The sequence below is a fragment of the Papaver somniferum genome, chromosome 11, assembly GCF_003573695.1.
Source record: "Papaver somniferum cultivar HN1 chromosome 11, ASM357369v1, whole genome shotgun sequence".
In the NCBI taxonomy this organism is placed as follows: Eukaryota; Viridiplantae; Streptophyta; class Magnoliopsida; order Ranunculales; family Papaveraceae; genus Papaver; species Papaver somniferum.
Genome location: NC_039368.1, coordinates 43,416,302 through 43,439,400, shown reverse-complemented (window position 1 = coordinate 43,439,400; position 23,099 = coordinate 43,416,302). Strand labels below are relative to the sequence as shown.

The 23,099-nt window shown below is 37.4% G+C and overlaps 2 protein-coding genes across 3 annotated transcripts; one reads left to right on the top strand and one right to left on the bottom strand.

The window, feature by feature from the left end:
* The first annotated feature begins 12,798 nt into the window (after positions 1-12,798).
* LOC113321134 (protein TAB2 homolog, chloroplastic-like) lies at positions 12,799-15,370 on the top strand. Its single transcript, XM_026569017.1, has 5 exons — positions 12,799-13,395; positions 13,474-13,543; positions 13,960-14,131; positions 14,320-14,457; positions 14,847-15,370. The coding sequence occupies exons 1-5, from the start codon at positions 12,884-12,886 to the stop codon at positions 15,104-15,106; spliced, it is 1,152 nt and encodes a 383-aa protein (XP_026424802.1). The 5' UTR covers positions 12,799-12,883; the 3' UTR covers positions 15,107-15,370.
* LOC113321133 lies at positions 15,346-22,850 on the bottom strand. Of its 2 annotated transcripts, none has more exons than XM_026569015.1 (15): positions 22,816-22,850; positions 22,676-22,729; positions 22,172-22,550; positions 20,919-21,108; positions 20,780-20,829; positions 19,931-20,023; positions 19,758-19,846; positions 18,935-19,013; positions 18,537-18,619; positions 18,256-18,334; positions 17,439-18,171; positions 17,180-17,260; positions 16,397-17,000; positions 16,060-16,199; positions 15,346-15,947 (listed from the first exon to the last, which is right to left on the bottom strand). In XM_026569015.1, the coding sequence occupies exons 2-14, from the start codon at positions 22,705-22,707 to the stop codon at positions 16,061-16,063; spliced, it is 2,631 nt and encodes an 876-aa protein (XP_026424800.1). In that variant the 5' UTR covers positions 22,708-22,729; positions 22,816-22,850; the 3' UTR covers positions 15,346-15,947; position 16,060. The 2 variants fall into 2 exon arrangements, with proteins under 2 accessions (XP_026424800.1, XP_026424801.1); XM_026569016.1 differs by having other exon boundaries at positions 16,060-16,193.
* Between the last annotated feature and the right edge of the window lie 249 nt (positions 22,851-23,099).

Sequence of the window (23,099 nt, the reverse complement as noted above, 5' to 3'; positions counted from 1 at the left end):
TCTTACTTTTCCTAAAGTAATATCTCAAGATGCAAAACAAATAAGAAAAATATTATTGTCTTCAATTGTACCTGCACACAAAAAACTTGATTCCACTAATGATCGATCTCGTACAGAACGGAGTCTGTTAACAATGGATAATAACAAATTATCTTTAAATCAAAAAATTGTTCTGAAGATCCCGTAGATACTTTGATCTAGTTTGAATGACCTTATGCCATAAGAAAAATACCTCAAGAATAATCAAACTAGGTGCAATCAAAGTTTTAACAACCATTAGTCAATCAAATCAATAATCGAAAACTAAATAACAATGCTCTTGTCTAGTTTCCCGTCAACGTACTTGCTAGAGATTCTTGACCCCAAAGAAGTCTTTTAAATAGGTGAATATAAGAGATTTCGCTTAATTAGGGTACTCTCCTCTCTGATATAGTATTACAAGTAATACTAGTAGTCGGCTACGCCGGAAACAATGAAGTTCGCCTGGCTAAGGATAGTTTTCAAGAATGAAAAACTTCTCTATCGATAGACCATGGTTGTTTGGACAACAAGGAAATTCCAAAATCGAAAGATTCTCAGGAAGTAAGGTGTAACCCCTCACAAGCTACCGCTGAGAAGAAAGGTGTAATCAGTCACAACATAGTTTGGGAAACATGGTATAACCCATCACAACCTACATTGTGAGGTTGGTACAACTGATCCAAAAATGCAAAACCGAGTTTCCAATATTCACATATCTCTGTATGTTTTATGTGAAGTTTGGAATTAGGGTTTGCTAAGAAACTTCAAGATGTCGACATTATTTGAACATGTACATAACTCTTATCATTTATTATTCAAAGATGTTCCTTGATACTCAAGGTGATCCCATGTCCGAAAAAGTGAAAAGCATTTCATTATGATTTTCATCATACATGTTTTAACTACCAGCAATTAAAGCATGTCCTATGGAAAATATTATTAGTTAATGTGCTAGATTAATAATAGAAGTTTTCTATGAGAGTTTTCGGAAAATATGGTTTGGGATTTAAGTGGAAATAGGAAAACCGAAATTAGATATTGTTAGAGCACTGCTCGGTCGAACTCGAAAGCGTTTTTATCTTAAGCTTGTTTATCAAGTTTAGTTGTCAAAACTATAAGTCTTGATTCTAGTCTACTTATAGTTATGTCTCGTATTAGGATAGAATGTGTAGTTGAGCTTTAGACTTCACGACGCTCATCGATTGAAGACAAAGAACTGCTAAGGGAGTCTTGTGGAACTTCATCAACAAAAGGTATGTGGATACTTGAACTCATCTATCACTCAGAAGTTTATTCTATTCTATCTCCTATTGAGACAAAAGTCGTATAGTTATATAGACTTTACAGTATACATATTTGATATTTCGAGTTGAGTTTAATTCGCTTACATCTTTATCGAAATATGTATTGGTAATCTTTTTGCTTTAACCACGTTCATCATTATTCTTGACGAAAGTCAAAAGATGATCACGTGAAAATCACCTGGTAACATCTTACATGATTTGTGTGAGACAGTCATTTGATGTAGGCTCAGAATATTTCGTATTGATCATTCGATCACTTGAAAATTGCTTATAAGCTAATAGTTTGTATGAGACAGCTATTTTCGTCTTCTAAAAATGTTTAAATGATTGAAATGGGAGTTAAGAGCTAAAACCCATGTCTGGATACATTACGGTTTGTGTACTTAGTGTACGAACAGTTTTGACGGAATTCAAGACCGAAAGTTTGCATACCCGTTCGCAAACTTATTCAACTTTTTAAGTCAGGGTACTTAAGTTTGCATACCCGTTCGAAAACTGATTTAACTGTTGAAGTTCGGGGACCAAGTTTGCGATCCCGTTTCAAACTATCGGCTTGTGACCAATGACCGAAACTTAAGTTCGCGTACCCGTTTGAAAACTTAAGTGGTTCAAGTTCTTAAATCGGTTATATATGATTTCATACTCATGAAAAAATACATTTATAAATTAAGGAATGCAATCTTTGCAAACCGTGGCTAAAATGTTCATGAACTGATTCTTTTGAATCAATCCGATTTTGCTTCAATTCTGTCTTGTATACTTCTATGAGAATATAAAAAATTGAACAACTCATTGAGTAGCACAATTAGATTTATTTGATTATCAATTGATCTAGACGTGTTAAGATGAACAAGGTTAAGAGAAAAGTGTTCATATGGCTAATTTCGGTTAACTGTTATTGAGCCAACTCAATATACATGTTTAGGTACGGTTACCCATATCTAAATGAAGGTATATTTCATTTGTGTGTAACACGCTAAAGACCATATAATGGTGGAAAAATATTATCTTGAATCTTAAATCAGGTTCCATCTAACGATGAATATTGAATGCTTTGTTACCAAGGTAACATTGATTGCAAACCCTGATTTGAAGACTATATAAGGGAGAACTCTAGCAACTGGGAAACCTAATCCCCACACCTCTTGTGTGATACTAGTTGCGACTAGAGTCGATTCTCCTTTAACCTAGGTTTTTCCTAAAACCGTTATAGGTTAACGACTTAAATACTTCATTGGAATTCTGAAGCCAGACCCAACTATTTTCTCTGTAGTTGCGTGTTCTGATCTTACTTTGCTCTATCGTATTGAATACTATCTTCTCTAAGATTTGCTCGAGATTTATCTCCGATAGGTAAGATATAAAAGGTAATCACAAAGCTCTTCATCTCATTCTTTGTGATTCCACAATAACTTTTTCTACTACCATATAGTTAAGTTATTGTGAGGTGATTGATATTTCTAGGCCGTTCTTCGGGAACATAAGTCTGGTATATCAATTGGTTCATGTTCACCTTGATTTATCAAAAGACGGAACAAAAACTTCTTAGGTATTTCTGTGGGAGACAGATTTATCTATTCCAACTGACTTTTCTGTGTGAGACGGATTTGTTTATCAAGTCTTCAACTTTGGATCGTAGAAAATCTTAGTTGTGGGTGAGATCAGCTAAGGGAATCAAGTGCGTAGAGTCCTGCTGGGATTCAGAGACGTAAGGAACACGAATCTAAATTAATCAGTGTGAGATTGGTTAGGGCTCAACTACATTCCAGTCTGAAGTTAACTTGTAGTAGGCTAGATTCTGTAGAGGCTTAATACAATTTGGTGTTCAAATGTGGACTAGAACCCGGGGTTTTTCTGCATTTTCGGTTTCCTCGTTAACAAAACTTATGGTGTCTGTGTTATTTCTTTTTCGTATTATATTTTCTATATAACTGAAATATCACAGGTTGTGCGTAGTTCAATCAATTAGCAAATCCAACCTTTGGTTGTTGATTGAAATTGATTGACGCTTGGATATTGGTATTTGGTACCATCCAAGTTATTTCTCATATTGATACAGTTCATAGATTCTATCTGTTCGATTGCAGATCGATTTGAGAAATAGAGATATAACTCTTGGATATATTTTCCTTGATTGAGCCTGACTGTCTAGTTGATTCTCTTGGAATTATATTGGAGTTAGTCCATACAGATTGCTTAAACGAAATATTGTGTGTGGTTGTCAGACCCCCGCTTTTTCAGGTACTTTAATGATGATATCTTGAGAATATTTTTGATTTTGAAATTTCCTTGATGTCCAAACAACCTTGGTGTATAAATACTTGAGTTTGCATTTATTGCAAACTATCCTAAGAGCCAGGCAAACTTCATTCTTGTTGTTCCTGGTGGAGCCGTCTATTTGGAGAGAAAAGTATCCTAATTAGGTGAAATCTCTTACGAACGCTCGTTTAAAGACTTATGTGGGATCAAGAAGCTCTAGGAGTACCATTGGTGGGAAACTAGATAATTGTATTGTTATTGTAGTTTTCGATTATTGATTTGATTGACTAACGGTTGCTAAAACTTTGATTTTACCTAATTTGTTTATTCTTAAGAATCTTCTCTTCTGATATAAAATTCATTCAAACTATATCAAAGTGTTGACGGGATCTTTAGAACCATTTTCGGATCTAAAACATCTTGTGATGATCCATTGTTAACAGACTCCGTTTGATGCGAGATTGATCACAAAAGATTTCAAGTGGTGTTATGCAGATTATTGAAGACAAACGAAGATTTGAAGACGACTAAGTTATTCTTATTAGTTTTGGTATCTTGTGAATTGTGTGCACAAACCTTGATCGGCTGGGATCCAACTAGAATCGGTTTATCTTTGATAGATTTGATTGATTTGTTGCGTGATATCGGCATCACCTTATAGTTTCTCTTTGAGATCTATACTAATTGATTGCAAATATATTGTTTGATTATTTCGGTAATCAAAGGATAGATTGATCTAACCAGACAAGGGAGTTTATTAGATTAAACAGAAGATCCTTTGTCAACGACTCATTAATATCTTATTACCAAGATTGAGAGTGGTTACCAAACAGATTTATCCTTTACTATTTAGAATTCGATCTAAAGGATTGGTGATTCACGTGCGTGACTCTAGAAGTCGAATGAGAAAGGATATTGAGAAAACTAAGTAGCTAGGGGTAGTCTGCTTGATCTCAATTATACGAAGTTGGTATTATATTTTGTACAGTGGCTTAACTCTGAGAGTATTCAAAACTGGACAAGGTCCCGGGGTTTTTCTGCATTTGGGGTTTCCTCGTTAACAAAATCTTGTTGTGCCATTTACTTTACTTTTCCGGAATTGTATTTGGTTTATATAATTTTAAGTAAATTGCACTTGTATGTTAATCCATAACACTTGATATTGATTTTATAGAGTTTCGGTTATTGCCGAACCTATTATCAAGTGATCACTTCGTTGTCGTATCGTCTCGATCTTGAATCCATAGTCAATCACACAAGTGATCTTGTTGTTGTATTATCTCGATCTCGTATCCATAGGCGATCACGCGAAGTATGTATCGAAGTTGTTGTATTATCTCGACTTAGTCCATAGACGATCACACTTGGTAAAAGACTTATAGGTTGATAAATAAAAGACTGTGGTGTATTTGGGTACCCTCGTGTTTTCAATATCGACGTATTTATGAAGTTCAAATGATAAACATTATACTTCTGTTTGGTTTCGGTAATTTCGTGTGATGTGGGTGAGAAACAAGTCTAAACCCTAAACAATGTACTGCAAGGGAGTACTTTAGGTTCGAGAGATCAATATGTACAAGTACGGCCTAAACCAAGAAATGGTCGTTCCAGACTTGCTTCGGTCACAAAGTGGAGGAGAAGGGTTGGTTTTGGGGAGGGAAGCGAAGAGAGTGTTGAGACCAGAATAGTTGATTCTGGAAGAGTAGTTGTTTTGATTTGTATCAGAAAGCGTAAGCTAAAAGATGGGAAAGCTAACAGGTGATTTCGGAGTGTTGTATGCTCCTGACCAAAACTTGTTTTAGGTGGAAATAGGTAATGCCTATTTATACAAGTCAAAGTGAAACGTACTCCGGTCTCATTAAGAAATGGAAAACGGGTGAGTAAATGGGAGGAGGTGGTAACCGGTAACGCATGGAATTGATGTTCCATAAAAGAAAGTGTTTCACCATTACTCCATGTATTTACTAACCGCCTCATCCTTATGACACTTTTTTATAACGTGCGTAGTGTACGCCGCACGCTGTAAACCGCCAAACCAATACCTAATGAGCATCCCCCAGTTTGTGACATGTGTTGATGTCTCGAGTGTTTTCGTGGAAAACATGTAGCACGTTGTTGTTGTCTGGCAAGTTGAGCTTGAGAGACTTGCCGGCTCGGTGGTGACCTTCGACGGTCGAGATTTTGCATCTTAAAAAGAAAGGTAGCCGTTGATTATTGCAACCCTTTGTTTGGTAGCCAGTGGCATGAAAGCATGATCAGTATGGCTTTAATATGGCCTAGTTTAGGCGCGGCCAAAAGTTAGGGTTTTGGCTTTGTTTAGGCGCGGCCAAACTAGGGCCAAAGGTTTCCATGCATTAGCTGGTAACCTTGGACGGCTAAGTTCTGCACCTTAGATGAAAAAGTGGTCATTGATTATTCCAGGCCTTTGTTTTGGTAGCCGCATAGGGAAGGCCGGTATGGCGTTGCCAAAACTAGGGTTTTGGGCCAAAGGTTACCATGCGTTGTTTGGCAACCTTAGACGGCTAGGATTCCCATCTAGGATGGAAGGGTGGCTGTTGATCGTCGCACGCCTTCGTTTTGGTAGCCACATAGGGAAGGCCGGCATGGTATGGCGTGGCAAGGTAGTTGGCATGACATGCCTTGGCGCGGTTTGGCGTGGCCAAAGCTAGACTTTTGGGCCAAAGGTTACCATGCGTGGTTTGGCGACCTTGGAAGGCTAGGATTTGCATCTAGGATGGAAGGGTGGTCGTTGATCGTCGCACACCTTCGTTTTGGTAGTCGCGTAGGGAAGGGCGGCATGGTATGGCGCGACAAGGTGGTTGGCATGCCATTGGCATGCCTTCGCGCGGTTTGGCGTGGCCAAAACTAGGGTTTTGGGCTAAAGGTTACCATGCGTTGTTTGGCGACCTTGGATGGCTAGGATTTGCATCTAGGATGGAAGGGTGGCCGTTGATCGTCGCACGCCTTTGTTTTGGTAGCCGCATAGGGAATGCCGGCATGGTATGGCGCGGCAAGATGGTTGGCATGTCATTGGCACATGTGGCATGGCATGCCTTGGCGCGGTTTGGCGTGGCCAAAACTAGAGCTTTGGGCCAAAGGTTACCATGCGTGGTTTGGCGACCTTGGACATCTAGGATTTGCATCTAGGATGGAAGGGTGGTCGTTGATCGTCGCACACCTTCATTTTGGTAGCCGCGTAGGGAAGGCCGGCATGGTATGGCGCGGCAAGATGGTTGGCATGCCATTGGAACATGTGGCATGGCATGCCTTGGTGCGGTTTGGCGTGGCCAAAACTAGGATTTTTGGCCGAAGGTTACCATGCGTTGTTTGGCGACCTTGGACGGCTAGGATTTGCATATAGGATGGAAGGGTGGCCGTTGATCGTCACATGCCTTCGTTTTGGTAGCCGCATGGTGGGTCCAGGGAAAATGGCGCGGATGGCTTGGCATAGTGGGGCCAAGGGTTTGGCACGGACGGCTTGGCATGGTGGGGGCAAGGTGCGGTTGACCTGGCATGGTGGGGCCAAGGGTTTGGCATGCCATTGGCGCATGGTGCGGCTAGCATGGTTGGGGCCAAGGTAAGGTGCGGTTGGCTTGGCATGGTGGGGACAAGGGTTTGGCATTCCATTGGCGCATGGTGCGGCTAGCATGGTTTGCCATTGACACAGTGGTGCGGCTGGCATGGTTGGCATGCCTTGGCACGGAGATGTGGCTGGCATGGTTGGCATGCCTTGCGCGGATATGTGGTTGGCATGATTTTTCATTGGCACAGTGGTGCGGCTGGCATGCCTTGGCGCGGAGATGTTGTTGGCATGGTTTTCCTTTGGCACAGTGGTGCGGCTTGAATGGTTGGCATGCCTTGGCGCAGAGATGTGGCTGGCATGGTTGGCATGCCTTGGCACGGTAGCATGAGAACTAGGGTTTGGCATAGATGATGTCGGTCAATGTTAAGAGTTCTGCCGTGGAACATGACACATAAAAAAAGGTACCCTGGTAATTCTTACGTAGGCATGCTTATCGATTCAATAAATGTGTTAATGGTCATAGTGACGTCATGTCAGATGTGCGGTTTTACGATTTTAACCCTAAGCTAAAAACCACCATCAACAACTTCTTAATTCAATACACTTCCTTGACACTTTGATCATACTAATATGACCAAGTCTAATACTAGAGTATCATATATATATAACCTTGCATATTAATTATGTCTTCAATCTTAAACGACTTGAGAGAAATGATAGGATCGGACGCAAGTCAAGTCAGTATCACTAACCTCTAGTAAAAGGATGATGTCTTCGCTGTAGTCGGTGCGCCTTCACTTTTTTCAGAGTAATACGTGTATGTCTCAACATTCCTAGACTTTCTAGTCTAGCCTAAACGAAGTTGACTCTAGTAATTTTAATCAAGCGACTCTAACTAAGTTGTGTGTGATTGATCACAAAAGGATTCAAGTTATGTTGTTCAGGTTATTGAAGGCAATTGAAGATTTCAAGACGAATAAGATTTTCTTATTAGTTTTCGTATCTTGTGAAAATGGTGCACAAACCTTGAGCAGATGGGATCCAACTAGAATCGTGATTATCTTTGATAGACTTGATTGTCTAGTTGTGTAAGATCGGCATTGCTTTATAGTTACTATTTGAGTTCTATATTGATTGATTGCGAATCTAGAAATTGGTTATTTCGGGATCAAACTTTTAGATTGATCTAACCAGACAAAGGAGTTTATTATTTTAAACGGAAGACCCTTTGTCAACGACTCATGAATATCTTCTTACCAAATATTGAATAGAGTGGTTACCAAACAACTTTATCCTTTGCTATTTGGAATACGATCAAAAGGATTGGTGATTCACGTGCGTGACTCTGGAAGTCGAAGGCGTAGGGATACCGAGGAAACTAAGTAACTAGAATAATCTACTTGGTCTCAACTATACGAAGTTGGTATTATATTTTGTATAACGACTTAATTATGAGAGTATTCAAAACTGGAATAGGTCCCGAGGTTTTTCTGCATTTGCGATTTCCTTGTTAACAAAATCTTGTTGTGTCATATACTTTATTATTCCGCAATTATAATTTGTTTATTATAATCTAAAGTAAATAAAACATGTACATTAATCCTAGTCACTTGATATTGATCTTATAGTGTTTCGGTTTTATACCGTACATATTATAAAGTGAACACTTTGTTGTTGTATTGTATCGATCTCGTATCCATAGATGATCATACAAATTGTACACCATAGTTATTTTATTATCTCGACTTTGTCCATATACGATCACACTTTGTATAGGACTTATAGGTTGATATTTAAAAGATTGTGGTGTATTTGGGTACCGTCTTTTCAGAAATGATGAGGGTACCAAGTATACCACAATCTTTGCAATATCAACATACCTTGTGTGATCTAATATACTAGATATCTAGCAATTTTTGGCGATATAATGGGACAAATGCTAAATCTGCAAAAATATGGGATATACTTTAGTCCCATGATCCATCCTAGACATGGAAAAATAATAACAAGATTTTTAAAGGTCTCGTTGATGATGAAAAACGACAGATATATAGGTACTCCATTATTCTTTGACAAGAATAGAAAAGAAATCTCTGAACCTCTGATCCAAAAAATATGACTTCACACTTCAAGGCTGGAAATCAAAACATCTCTCAGGCAGGTCGAACAATGTTGATAAAATCTATTCTCCAAGCTTATCCAACGTATCAAATGCAAGTCGTAGCTCTTCCCAAAGAAACTTTAGGCCCATTGGATAAGATTCAAAGACATTTTTGGTGGAACAAAGATGGGCTCAAAAGACAAGGAGGTTTCATAAAATCTTGGGCCAGTATTTGCAAGCCCATATGTCAAGGAGGTCTAGGAATTAAAAGAACGATTTTTTGGGGACTATGGTTTTTTTGGGGGAACCATGGTTTTATTTTGGGTAAAGACATTAGAAGTAAATCTAGGTCACCCCTTATCTAGATATTTATACTAATACCTAAATTACCCGCCTGATTAATTTTGGGTAATGATTAGTTAGTGTTAATAATAGTTAGTGTAATGATTAGTGAGATGATTAAGTTAAATATAATTAGTGAGATTAAAAAATCAGATGTTTTTTTTTTTAAAATAAGTAGAATTATTGAGAGAGTAAAGTTAGAGAAGATGAAGAAGGAAAACATAAAAAACGATGGATTTTACCAACCACAACCGGAGGAAGGGTATTTGGGTACCCAGGTATGCTTCAAACTTAGATAATGTTGGTTGAATTGCTCCAAATTTTCAAAAAACTGTAAATTTTTACAGTAGATTTGGGCTTGTTCGGTTACCTTATGTGAAGAACAGGTTACCGAACTCATCTGAAAGTGTAGTTCGGTTACTTCTTCTAAACACGCAGGTTACCGAACTCGCTCTTTAATGGAGGTTTTAATCGTTCGGTAAACAGACATGTTACCGAACTTTGTTTATAGGATTTACAGAGTAATGTTCGGTTGATTCGCAAACTTTAACCCAATAGCATATCTAACCGAACTCCACATGTATGGAATTAGTGAAGAGTTCGGTTTGTCAAGATTTTTTGCGAACAAACCGAACAGAGTAGGTAAAGTTCGGTTACATCATAACTCAACATAGTGGGAAAAATAACACAGTTCGGTTACATTTTTTTTTGTATTATGGATAGAGTTCGGTTACTAACTAGTTTTAGAACTTTTTGCGAACCAACCGAACACAATATATTGGTTTTAAATGAGGAGTTCTGTTAAAACTATTTTTTGCGAACCAACCGAACACAATATATTGGTTTTAAATAAGGAGTTCGGTTAAAACTATTTTTTGCGAACCAACCGAACACGATATCTTGGTTTTCAATGACAAGTTCGATTAAAATTATTTTTTGCGAACCAACCGAACTCGGAGTTCGGTTACGAAAAAATAAATTCGTGATAACCGAAGTGTTCTTCGTGTTCTTGGTTTCAGAATGTTCGGTTACAATACTAGTTTTTTTTAAACTATTCCTAACCGAACATGCCACTTTAACTTCCATTTAAACCATATTTTAATGATTTCTACTCAATTTTCCCTAACAAAAAATGAATTAAAAACGAGTGATGGGTTTTTCAATCGAACGAGGAACGTCGAAGAAAGAGAGAAGAAGAAAAGAATATTTTTTTTTTCAAAACTAAAAGATTTCGATTCCCCTCCAATTTTTGTTTTTGATTTTGGTTAATAGATTCATTTAGATTAGATGTGTATGATTAGATCTATATAGTTATTAGGTTAGTTTTAATTTAAATTAAAGTAAAGGGTAAATGTGTATTTACCTAACTTTAGGACACCCCTTATAAATATAGGGAGGTTGGCCTAATAAGACCGTGGTCCCTAAAAAATCGTTCAATTAAAAACACTCACCATTTCAATATAGCTTTCCTCACCAAGCTTGCCGGCAGACTTATATTAGATCAAGATCAACTATGGGTGTAACTACTAAAATCCAAATACTTTCCAAATTCTCATCCTCTATAATCTTCTAAAACCTCCAACATATCTTGGATATGGACAAGTATCCAAAAAGGTCTAAACCTTATTAAAGATTAAAAAAAAATTGGCAAGTTAAAAATAGAGCTCCCACAAAAATATGGGAACATAGGTGAATTCCTAATGCCGATATAATTCCAAAACCAACCGACAGAGAAGATCTGATTCCGAAAATGGTTCAAGATTTAATAACTCTGGAAAATAAATGGCATCAAGAGAAATTTGATGAATTTTTCTCACAACACATAAGGGGAAGATTCTTACAATATTGCCACAAAGAAAGGAACAAGATAGAATTAGATGAAAGCATCACTCGTCGGGAGTTTTCTCAGCCAAGAACATATATAACTTTCTCATAAGTCAAGATTAAGAGAACAATAATACAATTAATTTTTCATGGAATATGGAAAATTAAATCAATACCAAGAATTAAACTATTTATTTATAAATTAGTTCAGATAGCACTCCCGACTTCTAGCAGGCTAGCATCCCATATCTCAAATATCTCTTCGGACTTCCCGATGTCCAATTCACAAGCTCAAGAAACAGAACAACATCTTTTCAAGTCGTGCCCTTTTGCTAGAGCAATTTGGCTCAGATTCTTTTTGGATTCTATCAAGTCATCAATTAGTACATACTCGAGTACATACTCGATAAGTACATGGTTTAATAACTGGATCTCAGCACCTACTCGCATATGTCGGATAAATTGTCATCATCATCTGGTTAATCTGAAAACATTGATGCTCAGTAGTTTTCGAAAAAGTCGATCCTAACCCAACAAATCTGATAAATCAGATATAAGAAATTACAATCCGCACCTTCTACAATTAATTTTAAAGTGCCTATATCTCATAAGGGAAAAAAAGTTATAAACCCAACTAGGCATCCATAAAATCGGATTGAATAATCTTTACAGGCCCGTCGTTCAAAACGAAGATTTATCAATGGGATTGCACTTAATCTATACTAAGTGGATCAAAAGAAGTTTACGCATATTTCAGCAGGTCCAAAAGGAACTACTTCACTGGTTCATGCAGAAGCAATAACATTATTAATGACAACTAATTGCCTGAATAATAATATTCCAGTAAGTATGTCCATCGTAACAGATTGCAAGATTCTAACAGGCTGTGTTAACAAGATATGACAGACATTTCTTACGGCCGAAAACACAATGTTAGAAGTTGAAGAAAATTTGGGAAAACTTTCTCAAACGCGAGTAAGCTACATAAGCATAAACCATAATTCAACCGCCCATATCCTAATAAAAGAAGTCAGAATCAAAAATCTTCAACATATGTTATCCCACGTACATCAAAAAGAAAAATCAAATATTTTAACCAATATTTCCGAGAAAAAGAAGAAATTGTAAACTTATTGCACTAATGTTGATCCAATAATGAAATTTAACATTTGCACTAAAAAAAGAAACCAAATGAGCCTTTGATCAAGGCCGCTAATAGGGGTACTAATTTGATTGGGGGTTCCAATTTCTTACGGATAGATGTTTTGTCTCGTTTGAATTATGGTACACCCCGAGCAAATTGCAACCCCCTTTGAGCAATCTTACGATTGATTTGCTCCAAATAAGAATATCTCGTTCCCCTCGTAGTGGCCGTCATGGTGGGTGTAAATATCAAGCGCCAAGAAGTGTAGATAACTGTCACCAACGGATATTCGTGGATAGATAAAATCACTGGTTTTCGCTCTTTCACTCCGTCCAACAAGTTCCAGCAAACCCCATCAAGTTCTCATGACGAGCCTGAGTTTCAATTCAGCTAGAATTAGGAACCATAAACTTCAATCTCAAAAACCCATTTCTAACTTCAAATCTCAATCAAAACCCATAAGCATTCCATTCTCTTCTCCTAATTTCTCCACAAACCCACACATTTCTCACCTCAAACCCTCTAAATTTCGACTACATTCCATCTCTGAAGGTTCAGTCTCTACTAATGAATCTTCTGTTTTAACTCCTACGGAAGACGATATAGATGATGATCCTACTGCAGAAGTATGCTATGTAGACCCAGAATCTGATCCTAATAGTATCACAGAATGGGAACTGGATTTCTGTTCGAGACCCATTTTGGATATCAGAGGAAAGAAGGTTTGGGAACTTGTAGTTTGTGATAATACTCTTTCTCTACAATTTACCAAGTATTTTCCAAACAATGTTATTAATAGTATCACTCTAAAAGATGCAATGGTTTCGATTTGTGATGAATTGGGCGTTCCTTTGCCAGAAAAAGTACGATTCTTCAGGTAATTAGCATTTCAGTTCTTGTTGTTCTTTAGAAAAATTACTTTGGTTTCTGATGTTACTGAGGGTTTTGTTTATAGGTTACAAATGCAAACAATTATAACAAAAGCATGTAGGGAGCTCGGTATAAAATCTATTCCAAGTAAACGAGTAAGTTACTTTTTCATTTCTCTTACTAGTGCTGCAAAGTTTCATCTTTTGGTTCTTTGTATAAATGAGATGTAATGCTATATGAATCTACATATCCTTCGACAAATAACACGAACGGTGAACAGTTAATGCATTTGACTAAGAAATTCGCTGAACAATCTAACTCCGGTCGAGAAGAATGGCCTAGCATTAGTTATCATTCATCTCGGTCATGTCCTATGCTTTTGGATTTTAACAAACATCTTTAACTACATCCTATGTCTATGTTTAGAACAGAATATAATGGCTTTCGAGTGGTGTTGGCTCTCCTGTTTTGCTAAGCTAATACTGATGGACCAATTTTAATTGGTCTTGATTCTTTAGTAAGAATTGCTCTGGCCTTGTTTTCTGTCTGATGATTTTCTTATTGTTTACAGTGTTTATCACTACAACTATGGCTAGAAGAGCGATATGAGACGGTGTACATGTGTCATCCAGGTTTTCAAGCAAGTTCTAAACCTCTATTGGCTTTGGATAATCCCTTCCCCATGGAACTTCCTGAAAACCTTTTTGGGGAAAGATGGGCATTTGTTCAACTTCCTTTCTCAGGTACATGTTGTCCATGAAGAATTCCGTGCTTTAAAGTACTTTTGCTCATTGCTTTCTCAATATTCTTTCGATTGTACAAGATGTGGATGATAATCTAGTTTTTCTTTCTTGACCCTCTCTGTAGTAGTTTTCGTTTATAATAGCTGTTTTATACAAGCAAGAGAGTAAATCTGGTTTGCAAATTTCAGCTGTGCAGGAGGAAGCCTCGTCATTAGAGACAAAGTTTGGAGCAGGTCTAGATTTAGATTTATTAGGGATTGAAATTGATGACAAGACATTAATTCCTGGGCTTTCTGTTGCAACCTCACGAGCTAAACCTTTAGCAGGTACTGTACCTTCCTTTATATCTGACTTTCAGAAATCTTTGTTTAGCAATGGCTTTACTAAGATGCATTACAATCAACAGATAGCAGAGTTGGGACTTTCTCGATTGGCACTTAGCTTGACAGTCAATGATAATGATCATGTGAAGTACTAGGATTTTATGCAAAGTGATAAAATAACTATATTTCCTGTCACTAAAACGAGAAGCGAGATACCTAGATTGTTCAAGATTCTTTAATTGGTTTTGCTCATTCTCTTTGGATATTTCTATTATACTCGATTTCTCAAGAAGTTCCAAATTCTGTACGTCATAGTTGCAAAAATACATGTGCAATAGATAACTGACAAGTCTTTGTGTATGCTAACCCAAAAGCATTGCTACTGTGAACAGCTTGGATGAATGGAATGGAGGTTTGTTCAGTTGAAGCTGACACTGCACGTGCCTGTTTAATTTTATCCGTCGGAATTTCTACCCGCTACGTATATGCTACCTACAAGAAAACTAAAGAAATGACACAAGAATCTGAAGCTTGGGAAGCTGCAAAGAAGGAATGTGGAGGATTGCATTTTCTTGCAATACAAGAGAATTTAGATTCAGATGACTGCGTTGGGTTTTGGCTTCTCTTAGACTTACCCCCACCACCTGTTTAATTTCTTATAATTAAACACCCCTCCACACTCGGAAGCAAGAAACAATAGCTCTATTAATGATGAATATGGAGTGTGAATGCGAAGTAGGAATCATATTTAAAGACACGATATTCTGTTGTAAAGCATAATGACGATGAGTAGTCTTGTTTATTTACCAGTATTCTAAAATCTAGAACCGTTTTTGTATTTGGCAATCCAGTCTGTTATGGGAACAACCACAACTCTGTTGCACAAAAATATTAAAATAAGAAGGCACATATAGCATATGAAAGAAGGGCACTACATTTCTTATCGTGACCCCTGTGGGAAAATCTAAATTGAATGCCATCATGTAAAACATACAAAAGGAAGTTTTTATTTTGCTTCTCTATAGGGTATGAAGCCCCTCTGAACACCAAGACCAAAGAAGCTTGGCTCAGAAAATAGAAATGGAAAAGCTTTCATTTGTTAAACATGAACATATTTTCACTGTCCCATTGAACGCTTGTCAAGGGAAGTGCCCATTGTGAGCACGAAAAAGAAAAAAAAAAGAAAGGCGTATGATTCAAGTACACATTAATACAGTACTTGCTTTGCATCTCCGGGACCTTGATGTTGAACCACATCACCTTCAAACTTTATATCACGTAATTGATGAGGATATTTGGCGAATGGATTGAACAGATAAAAACCCCAACGGGCACGAGATCATGTGCCAGTTTAGAAACTATCATTCAAATAGAACCTGTCTGATTCCACGTCCGAACAACAGCTCCGGCGCACTCCCAGAAAGAATGAGGCGAAAAGGGAACTTAACTTGGATTTACAGCACCTGTTTCCAAATGCACATCTAGGGTACAAACTACAAAGAGAACAAAAGCAAAGAAATAGAAAGACATTAAATTTTGTGATCCAAGTCTGGGAAAGAACACCCTCAAAATATATGGTAAAAGCAATAGAGAAATGGACCCAACCTCAAGGTTTCCTCCGCTTTTGCTTATGAGAAACAAACCGAACTCGCTGCTTCTCGAGTTCCAAAGTGTTAGCATTACCATCATCTAAAAGAACAGTTATAGTTGAAGTCCCCTCAATTGCATCGACCACTCCCCTGTGCCTAACAAGAAAAGGAAAATCAAATTTTACCTAAAACGCATCTTTATCATATAGTAATAACTAAGAGAAGATATTAATGATTTAAGTTGGGTTTCATGGATGAAAATTGACGCATCATCGACAAATACAACCCTTAACCACTGCTAAGTACAATAAGACGGTAACAAAGTGCATAAAAATGAAATAAAACAAACTCACCAGGAGCCGTCAGAAGACTCGTGGACTTCAACACTCTTTCCAATTGCATCCTTACCCAACTTCTTCAATATCCAATTGGCATCAATGGACTCATCTATTTGATTGTCAGAATGCAATTGTGAGTAGCCCTCATCTTCCCTAATAGGGGCTTTCTCCACAGTAGGCGAAGGTCTCTTTCTTTTCGATCTTTGACCTTTGATAGAAGTCTGCTCGGGGTTTTGAGGATGAGGGTTCTTAAATTTTAGCTTCAGCAATGGTTTTGGATCTCTAGGTAATGACTCTAAATTAGAGGGCATTCCATCATAGCTTTCACCATGTATATTAGGGATTCCTTTTGAATGCCTCTTCAGCAGGACCTCATCATTTCTGTGTGTGCTGCCTACTGAAGGCTCTATCACGTTCAGACTATGTTCAACTCCTCTACCCAATAAAACACGAGTTCTCTCCACTGTAGGAGATTCATGTCTTTCACTTAGATTTAGTATACCAGTTCTATGATTCAGTTCAGGAAAATCGGACTTTACTTTCCCGAACTTCTTCGAACTGCCTTCCCTGCTCCGGTGTTTCGATCTTCGTAGCCGGTCTCCGCTATCAAAATTCCCCCCTGCAAAAAAAAGAAGAAGATAACACCGTATGTTAAAAGTAATCAGGTATGTGTGGAACACTCACAACAATAGCTTAGAAGTAAATGCTTGTCCAGTAATCTAATAATACAGGTGAGAGGAAGGTTGATTAAGGATGTAACTCATTCAAAAAGCTTGACTATAGTCTATAAAGCATTACCTATATCATCCCCGAATCTGGCAGTTCCATCTTGTGCTGGCTCTACCGCATAGGCCTTACGTTGGCTTGTGTCTTCACTGCCTGTTCATAAACCCCAACCATAAGTTAATCAGTGCATATAATTTGACTACCTACCGAAGTTTTGATAACATACTGACTAGTACCACTAAAAAGCAGAATATTGTGTGGGAGTTTTGATGTTCCACGAAATTAATATTCATAAAATTGGAAACAAAGATCACTCGGCAGGTATACGCACCGTTTGACGCCATTAAATCCTGCTCCCTGTGACAATTTGAAGCCTCGGATATAGGTGAATTAGTATTATTTCGATTTCTCGAACCTAGATGTATAACTAGCTTCGTTCCTTTCACAGTGTCTGACTTGCTAGCGTGTCTTCCACCACTGTCCGGAGGATTTAAACTGTGTGAATTCTTGATGTGGAGAACTCTGGGCACCCTGCCTTCCTTGTTTCCTACATATTCCCCGTCCGCAATCGAACCACGTTGCATACTCCCTGATTGATTAATAGTGCGTTTCTCTTTGGAATGGCCTGAACCTATGGCTAAATGAGGTGATAAAATATTACTTCTCTCATTTACATATGATTGCATATCACTATTCCTTTCATCGCCCAAGCTATATCCAAGAGATTGTGCATCATGCAGCCTATCAAATTGATTAGGTCCTGTTTTACTAGAGGGTACTTTATAAGTCTTCTTCATGTACTTTTTGCTGGAAGATTTCTTCCCATGTTCCTTGGGAGTCTTCACAGACTTGTCAGATAATCCTTTGACTGAAATCTTCAAGGAACGACCATTGCCATTCTTTGGAATAACATGGTCATTCTCATCATCCGAGTAAGGTGAAATGGATAACATTTTTTCTTGAGATGGCAATCCTGCTGCAGCCCTCAAGCTTGCAATTAGCTCTTGATCAACATTGTCTCTCCTCCTCCAAAGCTCTTGGATAGCATCATCATGATCCCGGACCTACTCAATACCAAAACAATCCAGCCAAGTTAGACAAAGAAAGAAAACATGAAACATGAAACACAAAACTAACGTAGATAATACCTGGTAACATTCTCCACGGCAAGCAGCACATTTGTAAGATAAATTTCCATCGACTTGAAACTGAAGATACTTTTCATCACTGAAAAACCATAAATAACGAACATAACAAATCCGAAAATTGAAAAGCAAACTTACAGATAAAGGTCTCTTGAATAAATAGCCCCTTAAACCAAAAAGAAATACTTCTTCGGGAGGACAAACAAGATGCAATTATAAAGAGCATCATCTGTTTGAATAGTGTCATGAATGATTTGGTGTAGTGACTTAAAACAAGAACAAACCTGATTCCATCACACTGACAGTGCACCCAGCGTTCGCAATCGTCACAGCAAACCATAGGTGTTGATTCGGAATCTCTGTAAACCTATCAGAAAAAAAAAAAAGAAAAAAAAGATAGCTGAGTTCTTCCAATGATGTGAAAAATAAACGAAATGGGTGGTACAGAAGGAATCAAGGAAAAACAAATTGAAGATATATGCTGAGGATTCTGTTAAAGAAGAAATATAGGTTGATAGTTAGAGCACACTGATTACTAAGGGCTAAAACCTTTTTACCAAGGTTAACTTGGCTAAGGGGGACCACACACAACTTAGTATTTTTCATTCGCTAGCAAGAGCAGACTCCAAAAGGAGAAATAACAAAGAGCAAACTATTGTAATCATTCGTCAAGAAACAGTACCTTTAAACAAACAGGACAGTATTTTCCCTTCACAAACAACCTTCCACAAGCATCACAGTAGTTATACCCTAAAAACCATCTGCAAATTGAGACAAACAAGTTTTGAGCATCGTGTTTGAAAGTAGATAATCAATCCAATGGTTACAACAATGCAGAATATAAACAGATAGAAAGAGCAAGTGAACATATGCATTTTAGCAACTAAAGATGCTAAAGTAAATATAACATGTAAAAAGAATCGAGGTTCAGACAGCCAACATTATGAAGTATTGAAGTGTAACTAGGAAAGTGAACCTTAAGTTGTTAAAAGGTAGTTCGTCAAAGAAAAAGTTCCTGAAACTAGTTTGGCTTTCAAGCAGTCAACAATTACTTAAGAAAGTAAACCCAATATAAAAAGCATGCTTTGATACTCAAACCAAATATTGAAACAAACAAAAACGAAAATTGAACCACTGATGTAAATTGTAATAAGTATGTAGTAGGGCGGGGTATAAGTCTCCTACTATTTAGTCTAATATTTCTCATACTGGAGTTACAATTATACTCTAGCATCTACATACTACAAAGAGACATCTATAATCTAGGAAAATGCTGGTTTAAAGTCAACATTTTCGTAAATGCAGGTATAGCTATCGTCTGACCAAGTAAAATGTTTAGAGAGGCTGTAAAACAAGTTACAGCACAGAACTTAAAGTGGATAAGTATAAAAATCATCAGGTATCTAACATACTAAGAAGCAATCATCAATTATGAAAAATAACTACACAGCAACGCTTCGCATGACCTAATTTCAACAAGAAAACCATAATTCACTATCAAATACCTTGTACTTAACCCACTTCCAGGAACGGTGGATGCACAACTGTGACACTTCGTGTGCTTTGGACACAGATAAGGTCCAGAAGAAACATTCTGTAAAGCAAAAATAGCAATGAGAAAAAAATAATATATCAACAGATATGTGGGGAGCCAAAGAGTATTAAATGGAGAACCCACTTTGTGAGGTGGCTGCTGACAGTAGCAATGGTGAGCTCCATCACACCTCTTACAGAACATTAACTTCGTAGGATCTCCAACTTTGCGGCATACCTAAAAAACCAGAAATAATTGGATATGTTATCTGTGATTCAAATTACCAAGCCAGGTTCGTGAAACTTTTACAAGATTATAGATGTCCACTTCGAGTTGATTCACGCAATTGCTGTTTGCTTAACACGTGCATGTTGGTCCGGTTTACAATAAAATGCAAGGAATGGAAAGAACTTCATCACTCTCCTTAGCAGTCGATCATAACAAATCTACCAAGTCATGTGAGTCAGCTTCTACCCCAGTCTGTCCTTTGCGGCGGGGGAGAAGCTTAGAACTCTCAAAATTTTGCAGTGAAATCATATGGTTGCAACTAAGAGAATAGGGGAGGAAATAACACCAAGCTAAACACTACAATCATAGATACAATAAAATTCACCTTTCTCTTTGCAACCACCACTACTGCCTAGTCAATGTGAAAACTAATATGACAAGCAAGCTATTGTTTCACAAAGTAAGCTTTTCAGACACGGGTTCTGAGAAGTGACAAGACGAACTTATGAACATGGTAGGCCAGCCAAATGACGGGTGAACAGTTCCGAATTTTCCCAATAACACTTACATGATTGTCCGAATAATAAATAATCAAGAAAGGGACTCCGGTTTTTTTTTCTCCAGTTTCTGACAAGCATCTTCGGCAGTTGGACAATATAGAAATCCAACAACATATAACCTTTTAATTACTTAATGTGTTGGCAACCATTAATGGAAAGTCAGCCTTAAATTCACAATGAACTATGTATTACTCAAGAAATCTACCTCACAGGTTCGGCAAGAAGGGCAGGCCCATGAACTCCAATGAAATAGATCTGTATGAAATGCAACAATAAGTTCATTAAGAACATGCAACAAATCTGTAGTCAACTGTTTAAATTATTAAGGGTGTAAGTCAGGTAACCTCTATGTTGTGCCCAATTTTTGATGCAACTCTTATGATATTTTTTGGAGCAAAAAGTACATGAAATCATTTTAATTGCTCTTTCACTTCCTTCATTTTCACCAGAGAAGCACATTCTGCACATTATATTCATAGCAGAAGAATCTTGATCTTCTCCAGCAAGATCGTACGCTTTTTCTTGACCCACATCCTGCATTACAGAAAAACCAAAATTATTGAGCAAGAGCAACGAATAAGTCAAAAACCGAATATAAGGCAGAGAAAATGAGTTTTAGGCATAAGCTCTAGAGTATCACAGATGTAAGCAGTTCCAGAATAAAAACAATACCCCTGATACCAGTATAAATTACTAGCAATTGATGATACAGCTCTGTCTCTCTTGTGCATGATTTAATTCTTCGGTCTTTTCAAGAATTCAACTTCAAAAAGGTAACAAAACTTGTTCTATATCATTCTAGTGACTTTATACCACGTGTGACATGTTTTGAGCAAATTGATGGTTGTAAGTTGTACCCTTGGAATTTACAAAATACTTTTCACCTTGCTTAGTTACTGTAATGACCAAAACCAAAGAATGCATGCGTATAGCTGATGTGTTTGGTGCTTTGATAAAAATATGTTGGTTCTTACTGATAGTTTTTTTTACTAGATTACAATACAAAATCGGTTTATTCAGAGAAAACAAGCATCCAGGATCCTAGATATTAATTTGGGACATCAAATATCCCGACTCCACAAGTCTTGCCTCACATCACTTATATCCATAACGTCATATTCATATTCCCATGACAACCAATAATCCGTAGATGAATCATGTCCTACACTGATTTTATCCAGTGAACTCCTTGGTGTAAAGATGTAATAGATATCGTGCCTTATTGTAGGATTACGAATTACATGACAACCTAATTGTGTGAGACATTCAAAACAGTTATGTTCTACAAAAACATAGAAAAGGAACAATTTTAGTGAATACATAGTGTCCTACAGACTAGGTCAACAACAGGAAACAACAAATAAACAAGAAACAAAAAATCAAGTGACCACTATGTACTAGACAGCAACCAAAATGGAGAAAATTTATAGGGAAAATTACAAAAAGATTGAATCTTTGACCTCAATTCCACATCTTACTAGCAATTTACCTAAACTAACCACCCTGAGTATGCCTTTACTCAACAAATCAAACAAAGAAAATCAATTATTCACAGTCTCAGTAAGCAGAAGAGGTTAAATAAAGTAAAATGTCTCACCAATAAATTTCCGGTTTCAAATCTGCGAACAAAATCTTCAGCAGCCAAAGAAGAAACATCAGCTTTTCTCTGTAAAGAAGCTTGTTTTTTCTGGATGGATAAGAGTTCATCATCTCCGCCACTACCACCACAACCATAAACATCATTACTTCCATCAATTGGTGTTTTATTCGCAACAACAAGAATCGTACTCGTCTGAATCGGTTTAACAACCTTAGGAACACTAACTTGAATAGTTTCCTTCTCTCCAACCCTAATTGACCATGATGGATCCTTGAACAATTCTTCAACCTTAATTATCCCATCAAAAAAAGTATCCCTTTCTTTCTCTTTCTTTAGGTTCTTCGTAAATCCAAGCTTACAAAAACAAATATTTCGACTGCAAACAACATAAAATTCGTCAGATTTAACAAATCGAGAGCGAGAGAGAAAAGAGGAGAGAGAGAAATAGAGAGAGAGAAAGGTCGAGATTTAGAGATATGGAGGGAAAGGGAGGGAACGAACCATGTAATAGCGCAACCAAGATGAAAGGCCATTGAGATTTTTCGCGGGATTTCTCTGTAAATCAAAATAAATCGATTCGGATTAAGTTTTTAATTAAAAAAGAAAAAAAAAAAGATAAAATTTAGGGGTTTACGGTTTACCCAAATAGTGTCTGTGAGACTATTATGTTGCGAAAGAATGGACAAAGCCCCGATATCTGTTTAGTCAAATAAGGGTTTTCATAACTTGGGCTTATGCTAATGTGCGCTTGGGGGTGTACTGGACTCTATTTGGAATTATTGGTGATAATATACGACGCTAGTATCGCATCTTTGACTTTATTAGATCATGAGGGCCGTTAGATTCTTTTTGTCTTGATGCACCCCCTCTGTAACCTTGTTTGAAGGGTATCACGACGTAGGAAGTTTCATTTTAGGCTAATCCT